Raw genomic sequence first — 21,497 nt, 5'->3', positions numbered from 1 at the left:
GCAAAAACACGTGAAAGCCATGTATTTTTAATATACATTTTAATTCAACAATCCTTTCTTTACACTTTACAATGATTGTTCTTGCATGTGTTGGTCAAAAGCATAAAAACCAAATAACTAATTAACTGAAGTTTGTGATTTTAACCAACAGTGGAAAAGTTCAAGGGATATAAATGATTTTTCAAGGCACCAATTCTGTATCGATCTTTGTGTTTTACTGGGAATCGAATCACAAAAGAAATCAATGCACACAACAAATCAGCAGCTTATTAGCACATGCATATATATATTTTATATTAAACATGGAGTTAATAAAAGTTTTGGAAGATAAATTCTGCCCCCTTGAGGTAAAATTAATCAATTACATGATGTTCTGTTAAATGTGTTTTAAATGAGCACAACACAAACTGAATCCTAGACAATTTATTAAAATTTTTACATGAAGTTATTACTTTTACATTCTCTGGCTATACTGAAATGATACAGCTGATAAAGCATTGAAATACATATACTGTAATAAATAGCCCCAATCAATTGTCTAACTCATAACACATTCAGAGAATATGTATTGATAATATGATCACTAAGGAGTAGCTCTCTGATTTAATCAAACCCAGAAAAACTAAGTTTGGTCCACATAAGGGTAAAAAAAAAACTTGGAAAACACAGAGGGGAACAGCAGCCCGCTTGTTTTCCGTTCCCTTAAACAGTTTTCAAGTATATTTTTGAAAATAATAATAAAAAAAAAAAGCTAAAATATCAGCCTAAATTTGAAATAAAGGTGCTTCTTTCTCCACCTTTGTTTCTAAACATACATTTAGCTTTCAGAGCAATATTTACAGCCACAACAAAACAAGAATACTACATGGTCAGTCCTCCAAGTGCAAACATACAGAAAACCTCAGTCTTCTGTCTAATCAGAACCAAAGAGAAATGATTATAAAGGCACATAAAGCCAAATAGTTCTCCTATTTAAGATCACAGCCACTTTAATCTTACCTAAAGTTTCTAAAGAGCAGCACTCCCACCTGCTGTCAAGCTTCGAAACAGCAGGATCAGAGAGTTTTACTAACACTGAGATAATTTGGTCAAAATCCTTTTGGCCACAATGCAAACATAGTTTAACATTCGGTCTGTTTTCATATGATGCCATGCTTGAAATGTGTGTTACAGACACAAGATGTCTGGAAAAAAACATCCTATTTTCTTTGTTACAATGCAAATATTAAACTACCTCATACACTGATTCTATATCAAAAAGTGTCAGTCCTGAATACACAGTAAACATGCGTTAAGACGGTCAGTTTTATTTGAAGAAGCCTGATGGTTTAGATGGAGGAGCCACCAACATACACGCTTGATTCTTGTGTGTGATATGAATCTGAAAAACAAGAGGAGCGCAAAATGTCCGGCGGTTAAAAACGTTACCAAATCAAACATTGTACTGAAGCTAATGCGACGGTTAAAAATGTTTCTAATACAGGGTTTCTGCAAAATCCAGTAAAGCATGTTTAATTTTAGATTATGTTAGTCAGACAACAAAATCTAACTTTACGACTTCTACACAATTTCAAGGGAGAAGAGCAAGTTGTAAATATGCATTTTTAGATTTTATTTCCATAAAAAAACAACAGTTGGTCATTTTTATGTTTTTCATGTTTTTTACTATAGCTGGCTTTATATTAGTAAAAGCGTCATAATAAGAAAAGTACAGAACATTAAACAAATAAATGCCAAAGTATTCTTCAATATTTAAAGTAAAAAGTAAATGAAAGACATAATGAAGCTACAGATTTGCACATTTAAAACCTAAATAATGGTATTTTTTAGCAAAAATATGGGTTTTTATTAAATAAAATTGAGACAATGAAACTTTTTACTTTTTAATACTTTCTAAAAACTTGCAGAAATCTTTTCATTGCATCCCTAGGAACTGCGCCGGAGTATTACAATCATTACTCTTTAAAGAAAAAGAACTATATAGTCACAGAAGAGTAAATTTCCATCAACAAATGTTGTAATGTCATAACTTGTAAGAAAAAGTAGAATTATTTTCAGTTATTAAAGGCAGTTAATAGAAAATTTAAAATACATTTTTAGGATTTTTTTTTTTTAATTAATCAGAATTTTTTTTTTAATGTTTTCTGAGATTGTAAAGTCAGACATTTGCAAAAATGTTCAACAAAAAATGTTCTTTAAGGTTTAAGTATTTAAACTTTAAAGCACATTTTGTAAATGTACCATTTTAATCATTTGTGGTACAAATAATTTGTGACAGAAATACTAATATTTGACTTTATAACCTCTGTAAACTTTTGAATTCTTTTCATGGAAATATATGACTTTACAACGGCAGAGAAAGTTCTAGTTTTAACATAAATTTATTCCTTTGCTAAAGAAACTTTTTTTCTTGCAGATGTCGGACTTTTTATATCCACGTTTCTTTTTAATTTTTCTAAATTTCTGAGGTTTTTTCGTCGATATTTGGCTCCCAGCTGCCACATGTTTTCTTTTATCTACAACGGCTCAAATGCTACGTTGTACTCAAACTGTCATTTCTCAAAAATAAAAAAAATACAGTGGAAGAAAAAAGGAATGAAAAAAACATTAAAAGTTTAACATCAAAGTAATTAAAGTTAATACATTCTGTTGGTATTCTGGACATTTTTAAGGAGTGAAATTGAGATGACAAAATGTAAGAATTTAAATACTTTTTAAAGACCTTGCAGAAATCCTGCTGTACTCCAGCTTTATTGATATTTCCAGGTTTTATTTACCGTGCAGGGGGATTGCATCCATGGCTCTCCATCTATTTGCATCGGCAACGGTTTCTTTGTCCTGAGTATGAAACACAAACAAAATGTCAAGTTGCATGGAGTTTTTTGATTAAGAAACTAAAATATGTTATTGTAAATGTGAATTTGTACACCAAACATTTGCTTTTAGCTGTAATTAACACAAGCAGAAGTGGTTATCTCATTTGGCGAATGAAAACTTGTCTTAGAGACTCATTCCTACCTGATGGTGATCTGGGAAGTTTTAGCGAGCCTCACAGCGCTTTTAAGACCCGTGTATATCTGTCCCATTTCCATGGCTCCTTCCAGGCCAACCACCTCCAGCCTGCGGTCACTGAGGTCTGAAAAACACCAGCAGGGAACACAAACAGCTCAGTTTGATCAGAAAGACTCAAGGTATGGACTCCAGTTTGGTGTGGTATCTAACACCAACATGGTGGCAGAAGATCCCAGGAAGGTGGTTTGTGTCCCAGTTATATCCACAGGGATGGTGGAACTCAGGTCCAATCTTCTATCAGAACTAGCATTAGTTTCTTCTTCAATTTGGGCTACAGTAACTCTCCTGTTGGATCAAACGAAATACCGAAAACCTGCCTTAACTCCGCGTTAGCATCAGTGAGCCTTGGTTTCTCTCTGTCACCAGTTCACCACTGTTCCTTCTTTAGACAGTTTAACATACACTGTAAAATATTTGAGCCACATTTAGTTGTGTCTAGGGCTGCGCAGTTGGTAGCACTGTTGCCTTGCAGCAAGAAGGTCCTGGGTTTGATTCCCGGCCCGGGGTCTTTCTGCATGGAGTTTGCATGTTCTCCCTGTGTATGCGTGGGTTCTCCCCGGGTACTCCGGCTTCCTGCCACAGTCCAAACACATGACTGTCAGGTTAATTGGTCTCTAAATTCTCCCTAGGCGTGAGTGTGTGTGTATGGTTGTTTGTCTCTGTGTTGACCTGCGACAGACTGGCGACCTGTCCAGGGTGACCCCGTCTCTCGCCTGGAACGTTAGCTGGAGATCGGCACCAGCACCTCCCGACCCCACTAGGGACGAGGGTGTAAGAAAATGGATGGATAGTTGTGTCTACTATCTTCTACTCTTTAAGTCAAATAAATTTAGTGAGGTTTAGATTTTGAACCTAAATGTGAGTTTGTGAAAGATAAACTTACAGCGGTAAGTTGAGTTAACTTTTTATTAATTTTGTCAATTATTGAAAAACCGTGTGGCTCTGTCGCCTTCCCTTCTCTCTGCTGTCTATCCTTTGTTAACGCTCCAGCGCAGCACACCTCATTTGCATAAATTGCAAAATGGCCAATTAAGCTATAAAACATACAAACTTAAAATAAAACACTTATTCGCAATAAAACATTATGAAATTAGCTACATGCAATATAATAATGCTACCTAAACCTCAACAAATGCACTTACTAAATTACTAATTAAACAAATAAGTTTTAACAGTAACTGAATATTTTATACATTAACTTGGCCTCCACAAATATATTTTGTATAACCTATAGACCTATCCTAACCTATCTAATCACCTTTAAATCATAGAATAGCACAAACTGCCAGTGTTACACCTGCTCACAAAGGGTTTCTAGTAAATTACAACAAAAATAAAATATCCTGAACCCTCACTGTGCTACTCAGTGAGGGATTCTCCATTAAAATGCTTCTCGTGACTGAAAATAATCTGACAGGCTGGGCAGAGGCAGGATATGTATGATTCACAAGCTGCAATTATGAGATGTGGGTTGAAGCTCCACACTGTTGACTGTGAGGAATAATATGTATACCCATTCTAGCCACAGAAAATGAACACAATGTCCAACAGAAAAGAGCATCCCAGTAAATTATGTGTTTATCCATTTGATTATTTTATTTTCACATGCAGCCAATCGAATGCAGGTCTGATTCCGTCACTGTGCGGTTTGTTGCTGTGGACATGAGCTTTTTAACTGATAACAGCTGCAACAGGAAATCTGGATTTGGAATCGCTTAAAAACAATTAGCTAATGGGTTCTGCAGAGCAAAGAGGAACTTCGATATTGCGCAAGTCACATGATGTGCTGAGGTTTTACTTTCATCACTCAGCGGAGGAGAAAATACCTTGGGAAGTCACTTTCAGGATGTCCGGATTGACAATCACTTCCGACTCTTCCTGACTTGCTTGTCCCTTAATATCTGCTTTTTTGGTCTCGCCCCACAGGTTGGAGCCACCGTGCATGCTGGGAATGTTCAGGACAGCAATCCCCTCCAAAGATAGATTACTGAGATCCAGAGGAGTGCCACAGCACTGAGAGAAAGAGAGATAAAACAATTAGCGTGCAGTCTGCGACCTTGTTTGTTGCTTATTTCAAAATTTAAATGCACATCTGCAGGTGTGTTGCTTCGGGTGAGACGCGCTCACCTCTATCGTTAAACTTTCGCTGAGTTTCTTGCAGGAAGCAGAGATGGTTTCTGAAGTGGCGAATTCGAAATACCACAGCTTGTTCTTCATTCTGCAGATTTGAAAAATGTGTCTTTTAGGTTTAACTGTTGCTTCACGTTCAGACAGCGTTTTGTCTTTCAGGAAGAGAAGCCGTGCGGTGACGCAGACACACATCTGTTGGCACCACCTGTGTTGCTCAGAACTGAAGACAACTGTTTCCCAACATTGCCTTGTTTTAATCTTTTAGCAATTTTCTTGTGAATGTGAGTGGGATACTGCTTTTTCTTACCCTGTGCTGGATAAATAAGGGAATAAAATGAGCACAGTCCAATAAAGCACACCTACCTGCTGTTAAATTTCTGAGGATGCTTCTCCCTCATTGTATGAAATCTGTGTGCAATGGAGGCATCCTGCCAATGCAACAGAAAACAGCAATGAGCAATGCAGAATATCTATTTAAAAATGAGACATAATAATCAGCATTTACATGTAAACACGTGAGATTATGGCAAAGGGACTATCTATCTCTAGTCCCATTGGCAGGTTGATGTGTATTCACACTACGGCACATAAAAAACTTTTTATAAAGGAGAAAAGGGGGTAATAAGACAGTTGTTTTCAAGTCTTTGATGGTTCAATAATTTTGACTTTAAGTTCATAAATAAGTTGAATAGATTAGCACAGCAGCACTACAAAATAAGAGTTGTATATAGTTAAGCTGCACTAATTTTTCTAGTCAAAAAATTAGCCTGTGCCACTTTTATTGTTTTTCAACTATCATACATTTTTTTGTTGATTGTTTGAAGTTTGGTTCAGTAATTTTGACTTTAAGTTGGCAGAACTAAAAAATAAGAGTTGTGTACAGTTAAGCTACGCTAAGCTTAGGAGGCTAATATATATTAACATTTACATTTCAATATGTGAGATTATAGCCAGGTGACTAATTTTTATCTATATTCCCATGAGCAGGATTATTTTTTTATTATGTTTAATAATAAAGAAAAGCAGTCTCAGACTAATGCACAAAAAACTCTTCAGAAAGGAAAAAAATGGGGTAATTAAACAGTTATTTAGAATTTGTAGCCTATAATGGTTCAATAATTTTGACTTTAAGCTGGACAGAGTTAGCATAATGGCACTAAAAAATAAGAGCTGTAAACAGTTTAGCTAAACTAAGCTAAACAGGCTAATCGTTTCACTACAAAAATTAGCCTCTGCCCTTTTGTTGTTTTTCAACTGCCATTAATATATATATTTTTTGATTGTTTCAAGTTTGGTTAAGTAATTTTGACTTTAAAGTTGACAAGTAAGTTGAACAGAGTTAGCATAACAAAATAATAGTTGCGTACAGTAAAGCTACGCTAAGCTAAACAGGCTAATTGTGTCACTAGAAAAATTAGCCTCTGCCCTTTTGTTGCTCTTCAACTGCCATTAATAATTTTTTGTTTATTTTTTCAAATAAGTTTGACTTTAAGATGATACATAAGTTGAATACAGCAAGCAAAACGACACTAAAAAAATAATAGTTGTATACACTTAAGCTATGTTAAGCTAAACAGGCTAATTGTTTGACTAGCAAAATTAGCCTTTGCCTTTTTGTTGTTCCATAACTGCCACTAATATATAATTTTGATTTTTTCAAGTTTATTTAGATTTCAAAAATGGGACATTTTATATTAATTAATATTTAAATGTAAATACAGGAGACTAATTTCCATCTCTTTTCCCATTGGCAGGTTAAGATGATAAGTTGAACATAGTTAGCATAATGACACTAAAAAAAGAGTTTTATACAGTAAACTACGCTAAGCTAAACAGGCTAACTGATTAGCTAGAAGAATTATCCTGAATCCTAAGACACAAACAAATCTACTGCATAGTTTTTGCATGCTAAACAGATTCATGTGTTTTGTTTTGTAAATGAATAATTTGGGGTAAATAAATAATTTTGTTACTCAAAAATTCAGTGCTCAATGCTATTTTAGCATCCCATCCTAGCACCTAAAAAAATCTAGACAATTTACTCACAACTCCAATTGAGAAGTAATTGTTGATGATTTCATATGGCACTGGATCCCCCTTCTCCTGAACCTCGTCCGGTATAACTTGCACACTCCAGCGGTCCATCTGAACCAGGGAGCTGTTCTCAATGTCTCTAAGAATACGACCCAGATCTTCGCCGTCGTACCCTACCAAAACAGAGGAAGAGGTAGACACCGATCGCTACATAACGAGAACAAACGTTACATCTTTTTGTGAAGTACAAACTCGTTCTCACCTCCACCCCAACGTAGACATCGCGCAAGGTCATTTCCTGTGCCCAGAGGAAGCACTGCAACAGGAGGCCGCATCAGCAGATTGGCTTTGTCTGGTTGCAAGAATTTAACAAGAAAAGCTGAATATAGAAAGTGCATGAAGACAGTCTTTATGAGTGTTTCTTTTTTTGCAAAGATTGACTCACCTATCGCATCTAAAATCCATCCGACTGTGCCGTCTCCACCACAAACCAGGATTCTGTAATCCTGCAGGTTTCTGAAGAAACTCAATCTGAAATCCAGATGATAATGTGAATTATCAGAGTCCAGCAGAGAAGCAAAGAATTGTACTAAAGTAGGAGGAGCAATACTTCAACATATTTAGTCAAGTAAAAGTAAAAAGTGGAGAAATTACTCAAGTAAGAGTAAAAAAGTATTTGGCAAAAAGGGTATGGAAATACTGATTAACTAATTAAAATTACATCATCAGATGGATCAAAAGTGAAGTTATGTGGAAATGACCAAAATGACAATAATTCACAAAAATAACTAAATCCAGCCAAGGAGAAATTTCTCCAAATAATTTTCTGTTAATACAAAACTTATGAAACCTTAACAAGAACTGCAGGTGTGTCTTTATTATTTGTTAAAACACGTTTTTCATTCAATGAAGTTACTCAAATTGGGTAAAGTATCCAGACATTTTATGTAAGAGTAGCAAACACCTCATAATAAAATTACTCAAGTAAAACGTACAGCATACTAAAACATTTTTCCAAAAGGTTGCTAAAGTAAAAGTTGCTATTTACTACCGAACTCTGTGAACGACAACATCAGGGCCTGACGGCAGACACCACTGCAGGCTGGAGTAACTCACCCCGCTCCAGGGCCGCCACTGGAAAGGTTGTAAACCTGCCTCGGATTCAGTAAATACTGAAATTTACTCAGGACTCTGAAATATATGGAAACAAGTTCAACAACGTGCTCATTCGGAAATCTACTTCATTAAACACAAACTCTCTCCAAGTGTTTGTGAAATAAGACAAAACTAATTCGCAAGTAAATTTTCATCAAGATATAAGAGCTTGTTTTAAGTCAATAATTCATTAATATTGATTAAAAACGACTAGATTCACCAGCAGATTATTTCACACATTTTATAAGTGAAATAATCTGCCAGTGAAACTCGTACTCGTTCATTAATATTAAGGAATTGTTGACTTAAAACAAGCTCCTACATCTTGCTAAAAACTTACTTGAAAGTTAGTCTTATTTCAAGTTCACTGTGATATTTGCATTAGAAACTAGATCAAATAATATTTTGTGCTTTTGCAGTGCATACATTTGTGGTGCTCACCTCTCTCCCTGCTTGCCACCACTTTTAGGATTCACAAACACCAGAAGAGGATGAGTGTTTGGCACAGGGCTGATCTGTGTGATAAACATTTGATAAAGTTACTACAATGTGATAAACATTTGATAAAGTTACTACACTGACTGTTATTTGCCTAGCAACAGTGCTAGAACTTGTACTTATCAATCAATCAAGTTTATTTGTGTAGCACATTCCAGCAACAATGGAGTTCAAAGTGTTTCTCACCAGAAACAAAATAAAATAAAGTAATTGAAAAAACTAAATTCACACAACAATTGAGAAGCGAGTTACATTTTGTTGAGTGTGGTCATCAAAATCATCAATACACATCAAATATATTGATAAATGTTGCATTTATTATGGTTTCAAAGCAACTCTAAACAGGAACTCCCATTTTGTCACATGATTTATCAATAGGAAGTCGAGCACAAATGTAAATAATATTTTTTTTACAAAATCAGAGTCTGAACTGCACTGGTGATGTGGCACCTTTAGTCTGATACTGCAAAATAAAATCCACTGCTACCAATTGGTAGAGGCGAACAGAGTATCCCAAAATATTACTCAGGTAGAACTATTTCAAGATATTTTTACTCAAGTAAAAGTAAAATGTAGCCATCCCAGGAATTACTCAAAAGTAAAAATTTATTTGGTAAAAAAAAAAAAATCTACTCAAGTACTGCGTAGCTGATCAAATTATGAATTATTTGATATTTTAAAAATACAAAATATGACGAACCAAAATATAGTTAAGTGGAAATTTTGGAAGTTTAAGGACCAACATGAGAATAATTCAGAAAAATAACTAAATTAGGCAAAATAATTTTTTTCCAAATCAGTTTTTTTTTTCAATAAAAAAACTTATCAAACTTTAACCAAAACTGCAGGTGTGTGTCTGTGACTGGTGAATTTTTGGTTAAAACATTCTTGTTTTTCATTCAGTTGGTAGAAAATCCAGAAATTTTACTCAAGTAAAAGTAGAAATACTTCAAAATATAATCACTCGGCTACTAGTAAAAAGTACATCGTAGTAAAAATACTACATTTTTTAAAAACGTTACTTAAGTAAATGAATACCCAACTCTGCAAACTGTCTACACCCGCACATAATTTAATTTCAGTGTAAATGCAGGTAAACCTCTAAATATCCCATTCCCCACAGTGAATTCATGCAGCAGAGGATTTTCATCATTTCAGAAAAATCACCTGCAGCACTTGTCCGTCAGGAGTAATGTTGAAGTCGCCGTCATCCGTCGACGCTGAGCAGCCATTTTTCACATTGTTTGGTCTCTCCTTTAGTGAGAAAATGTGTAAATAAACAAAATAAACTTTTATAACACTTCAGTTATCAACATCCACAGTATTAAAAAGCAACACAGGCTGTATTTACTGACGTAATGTTCTGCGTTGGAGTGGTAGGTGCATTTTGCATTGTACATGTGCTGAAGATGTGCCTGAGGAGAGCTGTGTACCTTTATAACAGGATATATGGCCCATGGAGGCAGGATGTGGTCTCTGAGCGTCCCACAGGTACACTCTGTTGGCTCCAGGGCTGCACATTCATCGTGACGCTGGGAAAAACAAACAGGCGTTACGCCAAACCTCACTATGGTCGTGACTGACACAATGCAGCTTCAGCTTTTGAATTATTTCTCTCTGCATTTGTGGAGTCGCTGGACGTTCATGCTGTGAAAACACAGAAATCCAAAATCTCACTCTTCAGATATGCTTTACTAAAATATAAACACAAAATAAACTGGTTTTATTGCATATGTCTTTCCCAAACTGGTGAGTCTTAATCATTCTTCTTTTGTACGTGTGAGTCAGGTAATCTGTATGTATGTTAAAAGAGTTTCTCTTTTTATCCGATTAGTCATTTCCTCTGTGATTTAGTTTCAAATGGTAAAAATTAATTTTTAAACAGGGATCTGTTATGCAAAATTAACATTATGCATGTTTTTGTACTTCCATTTGAGTCTCTGCTACTTCTAAAAATGGCTTTAAAAAAAAACACCCAGATGTTTTTTGGTAACAAATTAATGTTTGTCGGAGCCTGGAAAATGAGCCGTTTCATAAACGTCCTGAATGTAAGGTCACAAATCAGCAGGGACAGCCCCTCACCTAGCAACCATAGCCCAGCCCGTTGCCTAGCAACCCAAGCTGAGTTCCAGGATGTTTGGTGAGCTGGTTTTACCGCTGTATGCACTGTACAATGGCTGCTGGAAAAGACAAACATTTTGTTGTTGACTTTTGCTGCATTCATGTTGGTTGTGCAGGAGGCTCTACTATTGCTTTTCAATAATGTAAAGTTGCATATTTCACTCGTGCGAGTGTAAAAGTTGAGTTGGGAGGCGCGGCTAGTAGCAGACTATTAGGATTTAAAGTGACAGGAGGCCCTAAAACAGTTCATTTCCCAAAATCTTAAGAAAACCTTTGTGCAAAAAATGTAATGAACATGTTTTGTTTTGTTATCCTAACCTGTTCAAGGAAACATAATAGGTCACCTTTAATCAGTGTTAGTCTTTACACAGCGTTGTTGTACCAGGAAGCCCTCCTCCATGTAATATGAGTTTTATTTGTTAACTGAAACACTTGAATAACTGCAAATTTTGCAAGTGGAGGAAGAATAATTTAGATTTCCAACATTGTAAAAATTGAGCCCCAAAGGGAGAAATATGAGTCCTTACCATCGTGTGGCACCAAACGCAGTGTTTCCCTGTTAAACCTTGGAGGCTCTTGATCTTCTTTTGGCATCGGTCACATTTTCTAGAGTCACAGTTCCCACTCACCCAGTCATGCACTGGAACCTGTAAAGCGGGAAGCAGACAGATCCAGTTTGGACTTTGTTTTACTGTGTAGATTTATGTGGAGAACCCGGCGTACCCCTGTTTCTTTCTTTGACTTCACGTACGTCCTGGCGCACGGAGCTGGGTTCTTGTTAGCGCAACGCCCGTGAACTGTGTATTTGCAGCCTGAAAAATGTGACACAAAATCCAACCTCCAGTCAGCATGTGTCATATTAAAAAGAATAGTAATATTCTCAAATCTGACATGATGATTTCTGATAAGTGCCACTGGATTGTCGCCCCCCTGTGGAGAGGTGCGGTACTCACAGGTGCAGCAGAGCCCCTGTTTCCTCAAACCCAGCAGCATGCTTTGACACACGTTGCAGTAAACGGGCTTGTTGAAGTTTTTCATCCTCCAAAGGTGCTGCCCGTCTTTTTGGGTCATCTGATCAGAGATGGAAGAACATCAGAGGTTATGAAAGCAAAAACAATTAAAGATAGCAAGTTATTTATTATGATCCCAATTTAGGATCAAAACAATTCTTTCAGTTTAATCTGGATTAGGGCGGAGCAATAAAAATAAAATCTCAGATTTTTTTCATACCATATCGGATTTTTATTCTTGTTGTGTTTTTCAATCATCCATGAGATCTTCAGTGAGGATTTATGAGAACAGAATCATAATATTGGCAGAAAAAAGATAAGATTTTAACAGAAAAACATCTTCAATTTACGAGAAAAAATGTAGTTTTTTTTAATTTACAAAAAGCTTCAATCGTTATCAGGATCTAACGTGAGCAGCTCAGTTTGTGTAGATCTTTCTTTAAAATGGTGATAATTTTAATGTCCTGCTACTATAATAATATAACAAACTTTACAAAATGCTCTCAATGACCATCATTTTAATTTTGGGCAATTTTTGGCTCAGAAGTTATCATAAAATTACTTTATTCTCCTAATATTACAACTTTATTTTTGTAATATTATGACTTCATTTTAGATTTTTTAATAAATTAAAAATCTTGACTTGGTCCAAATATTCTGTTGTAACCAAAAATGTGATTAATCGATAAAATTGATTTATCCCCCAACCCTAATCTGAAACTTTAGATTACAATTGGAATTCGAATTAGATTACAATTGGAATTGGATCCGTTTTTCAAGCCTTAATATGTAATTTTTCTGTAATTTGTTGCTGCATAAATAAAATAAATGAATTGTCTTTCATAAATCTAGTTATTTTTCACGTTATTAACTTATTTTGCTTTATTAAAACTATTCCCCCAATACAATACTGCACATCATTCAGATTAAATACTAACTGGAATCTTTTTGTTTGCAAAATTACACAACTGGATCCAATATTTCCAAAAAGCAACCAGTGCTTTTTTACTTCCTATTTTATTCACCAATTATTGAATATGCAACAAATATAAAAAGCAAAAAAAAGGGTATCGAGCTACAAAATAATTAACCGGACAAGAAAATGAATAACAGCAATAAAAAATAAACAAACAAACAAACAAGGAGGTATACATAAAAATTGATAGATTCCAAACAAAAACCAAACGCAGAACATAATCAATTGGTGTCACAACAAAAACAATGAAATAGTTTAACATATGTGGATTATGGTTCTTTGCTTTTGTGCAGATTATCTGCTGAAGTGCTTCTTTTTTTTTATGACATAATGCATCCGTCAATCATCCACAGCAGGAGCCCGACACTGGACAGCTCACAGCGACTGTGAGGGGGCTGAATTTAAGCACCCCAGGCTTCAAATGTCCACAGCTAGAAATAGCCAGTGGGGAAGTCCCTCACATTGTCTTAGAGACCAAACCGATGGGCAGAGTCGAGCTTGTGGTTTTACAATGATGCAGCGAGCAAACACGCAGAAATCGGATCCGTTGCTGGGCGAAGAGAAGCATTCAAACGTTCTCATCTTCCTGACTTTGTTAATGTTTCCTATAGTTAAATGCAGCTGTAAACGTTTGTAATAATGGAGCAGAGTAAGTGGAAAAACACCGCGGCGTTATGATGGGGCAGAGGGGGATGACATTACCACACCCTGCAACTCTGAGTCGGCACAAAGGCCCTTAGAGAGAGACAGGGAGGAAGAGGAAGAGGAGGAAGGACAGACGAGCCGCACTGCAAGGCCACGGCTCCAGAAAAACAAAAATCAAACATGTCTGAGCTGAAAACCACACAAACACAAGACGCAATTAAAACCACCTTCAGACCCAGCAAGACGAGGAGGGGAACGTTGTTCATGCCTCCTTCCACCCACTCGTCCAGAGACACCGTGCCGCTGCTGTCGGCGTCTATCGCCGTCATCATGTCCTTCAGCACCTGATGAGACGAGAGTCAGTCGCTACTCTGCTGTGAGAAACGCTTTATTACAACGGTTACAGGCTTCGTCTGTATGTTTTCTCACACTTAGAGGATTCATCTGACACATTTTAATATTTTAACCAAAAATAAATACAAATTGCAGTTTTCAGGTGATGATTTTATTTGTTAAAGTGACAACAAATACCCAAACAAACCTGATCTCTCATTAAATTATGAATTAAATGTGATGAATTAAATTCCTTTGGTGTAAATGGTGCAAAAATATAAAATCTTACCAAATATTTTGGTCTAGTTTCTAATGCAAAACCAACTTACAAATAACTTTCCATTCCTTAATATGGATGGAAACGTACTAGTTCCATTGGCAGATTATTTCACTTATAAAATAGAAAAAATGCTTTGCTACAAATTAAATAAAATGCCAATGGGACTAATAATTTTTCATCAATATTAAGGAATTATTGACTTAAAACAAACTTCTTCATCTTACTAGTTATTTGTAAGTTAGTTTCGTCTTATTTCAAGTGTCCTAAAATATTTGCGCTAAAACCTCAACTAAAGTTACTTGGTAAGATTTGGTGTTTTTACAGTGCATTAAGTGAAAAAAACACCCAATATCTTCAAATCATCAATATCTATCAAATCATAATTTAAATGTGATTAACTAAATTCCTTTAGTCTACACTGCAAAAATACAAACTCTTGCCAAGTAATTTCAGTCTACATGTAAGTGCAAATATATTAGTATATTTAAAATAAGACAAAACATTCTTACAAGTAACTTTTCAGAAATATATAAGAGCTTGTTTTAAATCAATTATTTCTTAATATTGATTTTAAAAAAATGTAGTTCTACTGACAGATTATTTCACTTACAAGACATTTTCCCCCAAGTTATAACTGAAATAATCTTCCAGTATAACTAGTATTTTTTCATCAATGTTAAGAAATTATTGTATTAAAACAAGCTGCTGAAAAGTTACTTTTAAGTTATATTTTTCTTATTTCAAGTGAGATATTAGCAGACATTTTACTTTTACTCTTACTTGGTAAGATTTTGTATTTTTGCAGTGTAATCTCACTAATTGCCGCCAGATTCAATTAGAACCTGACTGACAACATGAAGCAGGCCAAAAGATGTAAGGATTAATTTATACCCATCACTTTGGAAACGTTTCAAAACCATTTCTTAGCCTTTGAGATTCCAATGAGCCGCACAAAACAAAGTCTGTATCTAAATGGCTCAAGATGAAGGTTTTGGTTTGACCTAGTCAAAGTTCGGAGCTAAATGCGACCGAGATGCTGTAACCTCAAAGGGGTCAAAAAGTTTCCAATATGGCTGAATTAAAACAACTCGACAAAACGTCTCACAGTGACACAAAAAACTCAGTTATCACAAAAACACCCAAAGTTATTCACACCCTGGTAGATTTAGGTTGGAGGTAAAATTTATATGTAAAGGAACTTATGGAGCGGCCCAGTTAAAGTCCTGACTCGAATCTTATAGAACAGTGGTGTCCAAAGTGTGGTCCGGGGACCATTTGTGGTCCTTGGACTGATTTTTTTGAGGCCCCCAACTATTTTATTTGTAATCACAGTAAAATTGTTGTCAACATAGTTTTCTTACCATGGAAAATGTTAAGCACAACACAAAGTATTTGTCTTTTTATAACCAAGCTTTAACAAAAGACAGAACCACGTTTATTCAGAGACTTTTAACTGATAAGTCGACCTTGATGCACTCAAATCAGCTTTTATTTTTTATTAAATTTAGGTAAAAATAGCAAGTGTTTTGAAAGAAAGTGACCCAAATCCTGTTCTTATTGTTGAAAATAAATTTGTTTAAAACAAACTAAAAACGAGATGCCTTTAATTTAGTATAGCAAAGGTGCAAAAGAAGTAAATACAAATTAGTTTGCTTTATTCATTTGATTTTAGGGAAATTATTTCAACAATTTTGGTCCTTCTAACAAGACGTTTGGGCATTCCTGTTATAGATAATCAATAAAGGAAATTAAAGATTCTCAAATGTGAATCCTAAAAAAAATGAGTGGAAACGAGAACAAAACTGATCAGCAACAGGAGGACGAGTTCGACTGTTGCAATGCCAATAATGACATGATATTTCTAAGAAAATGAAAATAAGAGATGCAATTATTTTTCTAAATTGACGCTTCTTTTGCCTTGTGTTATTTTTGAGTTTAAATTCCTATCAGAAACAAACATCCTGGTTGAATAAAACAAATTTTAAATCTAAATCTGCCAGGAGAATAAATAATTCTGGGCTTGACAGCAGGTAAGTTTAAGGGGTAATTATTTTTTCACATGAGGTCAGGTTGGTTCAGATAGATTAGTTACTTCAATAAAACTCATTTTTGTATCAATTCAGGTTAGCATTTAAGTTAAAGAACCAGAATCTGAATGGGGGAGGATCATTTTCCACATTTCTCTCCTAAAATGACTTTTTAAGTAGGGCATTTTATATTTTTTATAAATTAGGTAATGTATCAACCGTTCTGAATTAGTTTATTGCTGAACGTGCGTGACTGGGGCGTTTTCATGTTAAACCAGGGGATTCTGGGACTCACCGGTTCGAGTTCGGACACGTCCCAATCGAGATATTCTGCTGCATGCATCATTTGAGCAATAATTCGATCTACTTCCTGTAAAAAAAAAAGAGAGAGGGAAAGGTCGTTCAGAACTGTTAGGATTACATTATATTTCTTAGAGCTGAAATGATTAATCGTGACTAATCAATTACTGAAATAATCAACAACTAATGTAATAATCAATTAATCTTTAATCAGAAACTCAAAAAAAATCTACTTTGCTAAAAGAACAACACAATTAGAGAAGTTATAAAGTCAAAACTGTAATATATATATATATATATATATATATATATATATATATTCTACCCAGAACTCCTTTAGTTGCCTAGTTTTGCTATCCAGTTATTAATTTATTAGCCAAAGATAATCAACAGATTATCTGTGTTGATGTTACACCAAGAGAAATGGCGTATACAAGTATACTAAGATATTTGCACTAGAAATTAGACTAAAAATACTTGGTTAGATTTTGTGTTTTTGCAGTTTAATGCTACGTTATTGCATTTTAGACAACAAAATGCTTTTTTTTCTTATTTGAAAAAAGGAATTGAACTATTTGTTTATGTGCATCTATTATTGTATCTGATGTTGCGCAAAAAAAGGAACAAATGTTTAAATGAAAAATCAGCAGAATGGGCCCGTTTTAAAACCGATTAATTGATTAATCATCAGAATAATGGATCACTAAAATAATCCTAATGGTTTTATGACTGTAAATAATTTATGCAGCAACTTACAGAGCTGTCAAGGACTCCGTTGCCATCTCTGTCATAAAGCCTGAAAGCAACTGAAGAGAGAAAGGAAATAAAAGTGGAAGTACCAGCCGGCCGGTTCTGATTAGAGCAGAAGCTAGTAACTTACACTCCAGTTTGTCCCTGGGTTGGCCGTCTTCCAGCAGAGAAAAGTAACACGACACATCCTTGAGGAACACCTCCTCTACAGGGGAGATGGGAGGAAGGAGAGAGGGGCTATAAATGCTCTGGTTACCATATCTGCACAAACAGTCCAGTGATGAATGACTCTGTGCCAAATAGGCCATAACGTAAATTGATAAGAGCCTGCTGTAAAGTGCAGGCAATGAGCTGCTTGAATGCACAGTGTAAAAATAATCTCACTGGTGTCGTCTTCCTGGGTGGGTTCAGAGTTTTGGAAGGAGCGGAAAAGCCGCTGGCAGAGATCCGGAGGGAAGTCCACTTCTAAGTAGGTCTTTAGAAACTGCCGAAAGCCTTCCTCGTTGATGCACTGGGGCGAAGGAAGCGAGAGAGAGGTGCGTTTTGAGTTTTAGTGGTTCACAGACGTGCAAAGTAAAAACGCTCAGCTGTCTTCATGTGTTTGGGCTGATAACTTCCCCTTTTTTCAAACTCGACTCTTGTGAAAAATAAAGGAGGAAGATTGTCACAAATTACTGCAATTTCTTGCTAATGTATCAGAATAAGAGCCCAGAAATGCGGTTTGCGGTTTACGTTAAGAGGCTTTCAGAAGCCTCAGGCGCTACAATGCACACAAAAGTATTTGCATCCTTCAACTCTTCCACATTTTCCACAAGTATTTTGTTGGGATCCAACAAGCGGCAGCGCATAATTGTTGAGTAGAACCAAAAAAATATATTATTTTTAAAAAAACAAAAATCTGAAAAGTGTGGCATGCATATGTGCTCGCTCTTTTGGGGGGTTTTTCCACCATGGTTAAAGTTTTCAACTCTAGACTTTTACTGAATCATTATGACAAGTGAATATACTTAAAGTATTCCCACAGCATCATGCTACCAGCACCGCATTTCACTGTGTGGATGGTATGTTCAGGGCTAAAATGTTCTGTCCTTGCTTGCCATAATGCATTGCTTTTTCTTAGCATGTCCCATAAAAATAAACTGAACATAAAATCTGGAAATGGTCGGGGTATGTGAATACTTCTGCAAATAAAAATGTCTCATAATAACTTAAGAGGCTGCAATGTTTTTATGTTACGATGACATGAAAAAAATAAAAAATAAAAGTAGCTGCTGATTCCAGATTTGAGTCCATCTGCTTGAAATGACAGATGGGCTGGAATCACATGAGTTGATGCTGCAGGGCAAACGAGCCGAATTCCCCTGATGATGGTGAACCACAAATCCATTTCACGTTAATATTTTTTCCCTTTTCCCAGCTGGTGCCCTGCAGGGATGCCCCAGTAATACTTAAAGCTCCATCAAGGCACAAAAAGCAAAGGAAAGAGAAGAAAAAAGAAAGGAGCACTCTCTCCATGTCTAATAAATCTTTTCATTATTCTGTTTTCCTTACAGATGGAGTGGGTACCTTTTATTTAAAAAGTGTTTTTTAAATATTTGCTAAGATTGTCACTATGTTGTAACTGTATGAGACAGATAGCTACTACTGCTGTCTGAAGAAATACAACGCTACCAGTCAAGAATAATCAATCGGAGACAGGAGGAGGGTCTTAGCGCTGTCAATCAACCTTGTGAACACACTACTAAATGTGCTAATTGCAGAGAAACAACCTATCATTTCAGGAAAACCGTTTATCTGCCGTCATCATGAATGCTAATGCTATGTAGCCTTAGCATTCATGTGAGCCTTTGTTATAGCCTCTGTGGAGGGGTGGCAAAGGTGCACACAAGCATGATTGACAGCGCTAAGACAATGTTACCTACTTCATCTTTAACACATACAGTACTTACTGATTACTGTTATTGTAAAACCCACATTTTAATTAATTTCCTTATAAAGCTGAATGTAATTCCACAGGAGTGACTCCTTTTGCAGATTAATTGGCAGTAAAAACCATTAATGTACGTTATTTATAGAATTTTTTTGTCGCTTGTGCTTGCACAGCATGAGAAAAACCGTGCTCAGTGTTTAACGGGGCCTTGCTGCGTGGGCAAATCTAAGGAGGCAATTTACATTTTGCAGCGCCGCTCGGCTGCAACAGCTTAACGACATGATCGATAGGTTGGAATCCTAATTAAGCAGCTCGGGATTATTAATAACTGACAAGATACATGAATCATAGCGCCGTTTCACACCAAACAGCTGCGATCATTTTGTTCCTCTTGCAGCATCAGCATGAGTGAGTCCAGTGCGAGCGCGGCGGGACGCGCCGTCCCCTCGCTGCCTCCTCACCTCTCCATGTCGGTGCTGGGCCAGCCGGCCGTCTTTATCAAATTCCCTCAGCACGTCTTTCACCTTCAAGCTGCAGTCTGCAAGCAGGAACACAGAGGTCACACCAGGGCTGCAGCTAGCTGCACATGTGCACTTCTGTAATTACTCGTGCAAGCGCCATCCCTCTGCGGCCGTTTATTTAAATAATACATCAAGAAGCGTTCAAAGTAGAATGCAAGTGTATATTTTAGTTGCATTTTTTTTTTAAAAAGTGTTAAACTACTGCTGCCTCTAGATATGAGCAACCATGAGCGAGGGTAAATGAGTGTGTGTGGGTGGAAGTGTGTGCGGGGAGGGGATGTTGAGCGCTGCAGAAGACGCCTGCATGCCTGTCTGTCTGTACTCACATTCAATATACTGCTGAAGCTGGATAAAGTCGACAGGGTTCAGTTCCTTCACCTCTGGGTTTGTGGGGGTGGACATGATGCCTGCTTCTGCACTAACTGCCTGCCTGTGTACACACAGGCGAGAGAAACAGTGAGATGTAGACGGAGAGAAAAGAGAAGGTGGGTGAACGGCAGACTGCTTCTTTGTAAAACATAAAAGCATGGCTGCAAGCAAGAGATAGCATCTTCCTCATCTCGCAATGCAGAAACATCCAGAGCCTGACACAGAACTCGCATCCAAACTTTGCAGGGATTAACAGAGGTTTACGCAAACAGAAATATGTTTTATGATGCGTAATTATTGCATTGTTAATACGGTAGAATTGTAAAAACAAAAACATTTCCACGTTTTGTCAGATAGCAACTGCAAAATTAGTGCAGCTTTTCTGACAAGTAGAAATAAAACAGAGGAGAATAAATGGTTCTGAAAAGCTTTTACAAATAAAAATTAGGAAAATAGCTGAATCGATTAGTCAGGTTAATCATGATGAATTGATTATTGAAATTATCATCAACTAATCTAAATGATCTAATAGTAACTAGAGTACAGACTCAAAAGTGCAATTATTGGGAGAACAACAGTAAGTAAGCAAGCCAAAAATATTTTACCAATAAAAATCTGGACAAAAAGGTCATAGAATTGAAACAATTAATCAGATGAATTGATTATTGAAATGATGGTCAATCAATCTAGCAACCGATTAATTGTTAACCCAAAATGCAATTATTGAAAGAACAACAAATTTAGAGCAGCAATTAAGTCAAAACTGTACAAATACAAACATTTTGCATTAAAGTTACAAAAACATTTAAAATGTTCTACCAGCAGGCCTCAAGTGGCAATTTTAGCTCCACCATTTAAAATTCTGTAAAAACTAAAAAATATCTCCTCTTAAGCTCCTTTTGCTAGTAATCTGTTAATCCAAAAAATAGTTAACAGATTATCACTACACTGCATCGATGTAAAGTCAAGCCTGAACTTTTCAAATATTGACGTTAAAATATTTTTGTAGTTGCATCCTTTGCTACAGATCACCAAAGGAACGCTGTCACTGAATTTTAGATAACAAAATGTTTATTTTCTTTCTTTAAAATGGAATTAATTATTAATTAGCATTTTATTTTTATAAAATAATCAATTTTTTACACAATTAATTGATTAACTTTCAGAATAATTGATATGTAAAACAATTGTGAGCTGCAGCCCTACATTAATATTCAGCCTCCTTTACTCTGATACCCCTAAATAAAATCTAATTAAACCAACTACTTTAAAAAGTCTTCCTGTAAGTAAAGAGTAATATTTCCAGCTGTTGTGTGAAGGTCTCTGATGTTTGTTAGAATATTAGG

At 35.9% G+C, this 21,497-nt stretch overlaps 1 protein-coding gene across 1 annotated transcript in view; it reads right to left on the bottom strand.

Annotated features, from left to right (window-relative positions):
• Positions 1-22: 22 nt before the first annotated feature.
• The window catches only part of dgkaa (diacylglycerol kinase, alpha a), a 34,682-nt gene continuing 13,207 nt past the window's right edge, over positions 23-21,497 (bottom strand). Inside the window, exons 2-24 of the mRNA XM_028010221.1 lie at positions 20,109-20,212; positions 19,723-19,799; positions 17,716-17,842; positions 17,462-17,536; positions 17,338-17,387; positions 16,577-16,651; positions 13,869-13,985; positions 11,964-12,081; positions 11,734-11,822; positions 11,538-11,657; positions 10,323-10,421; positions 10,057-10,143; positions 8,833-8,906; positions 8,353-8,427; positions 7,682-7,767; positions 7,499-7,588; positions 7,249-7,409; positions 5,566-5,630; positions 5,200-5,290; positions 4,899-5,085; positions 3,019-3,136; positions 2,778-2,838; positions 23-1,381 (exon numbers count right to left, since the gene is read on the bottom strand). Of these exons, the coding sequence (XP_027866022.1) occupies positions 1,307-1,381; positions 2,778-2,838; positions 3,019-3,136; positions 4,899-5,085; positions 5,200-5,290; positions 5,566-5,630; positions 7,249-7,409; positions 7,499-7,588; positions 7,682-7,767; positions 8,353-8,427; positions 8,833-8,906; positions 10,057-10,143; positions 10,323-10,421; positions 11,538-11,657; positions 11,734-11,822; positions 11,964-12,081; positions 13,869-13,985; positions 16,577-16,651; positions 17,338-17,387; positions 17,462-17,536; positions 17,716-17,842; positions 19,723-19,799; positions 20,109-20,184 (2,193 nt within the window). The 5' untranslated portion in view covers positions 20,185-20,212 and the 3' untranslated portion in view covers positions 23-1,306. The remainder of the gene's footprint in view (positions 1,382-2,777; positions 2,839-3,018; positions 3,137-4,898; positions 5,086-5,199; positions 5,291-5,565; positions 5,631-7,248; positions 7,410-7,498; positions 7,589-7,681; positions 7,768-8,352; positions 8,428-8,832; positions 8,907-10,056; positions 10,144-10,322; positions 10,422-11,537; positions 11,658-11,733; positions 11,823-11,963; positions 12,082-13,868; positions 13,986-16,576; positions 16,652-17,337; positions 17,388-17,461; positions 17,537-17,715; positions 17,843-19,722; positions 19,800-20,108; positions 20,213-21,497) is intronic.

Source organism: Xiphophorus couchianus, chromosome 24 (assembly GCF_001444195.1).
Source record: "Xiphophorus couchianus chromosome 24, X_couchianus-1.0, whole genome shotgun sequence".
NCBI classification, from domain to species: Eukaryota; Metazoa; Chordata; class Actinopteri; order Cyprinodontiformes; family Poeciliidae; genus Xiphophorus; species Xiphophorus couchianus.
This window is presented reverse-complemented; position numbering and strand designations above follow the sequence as displayed.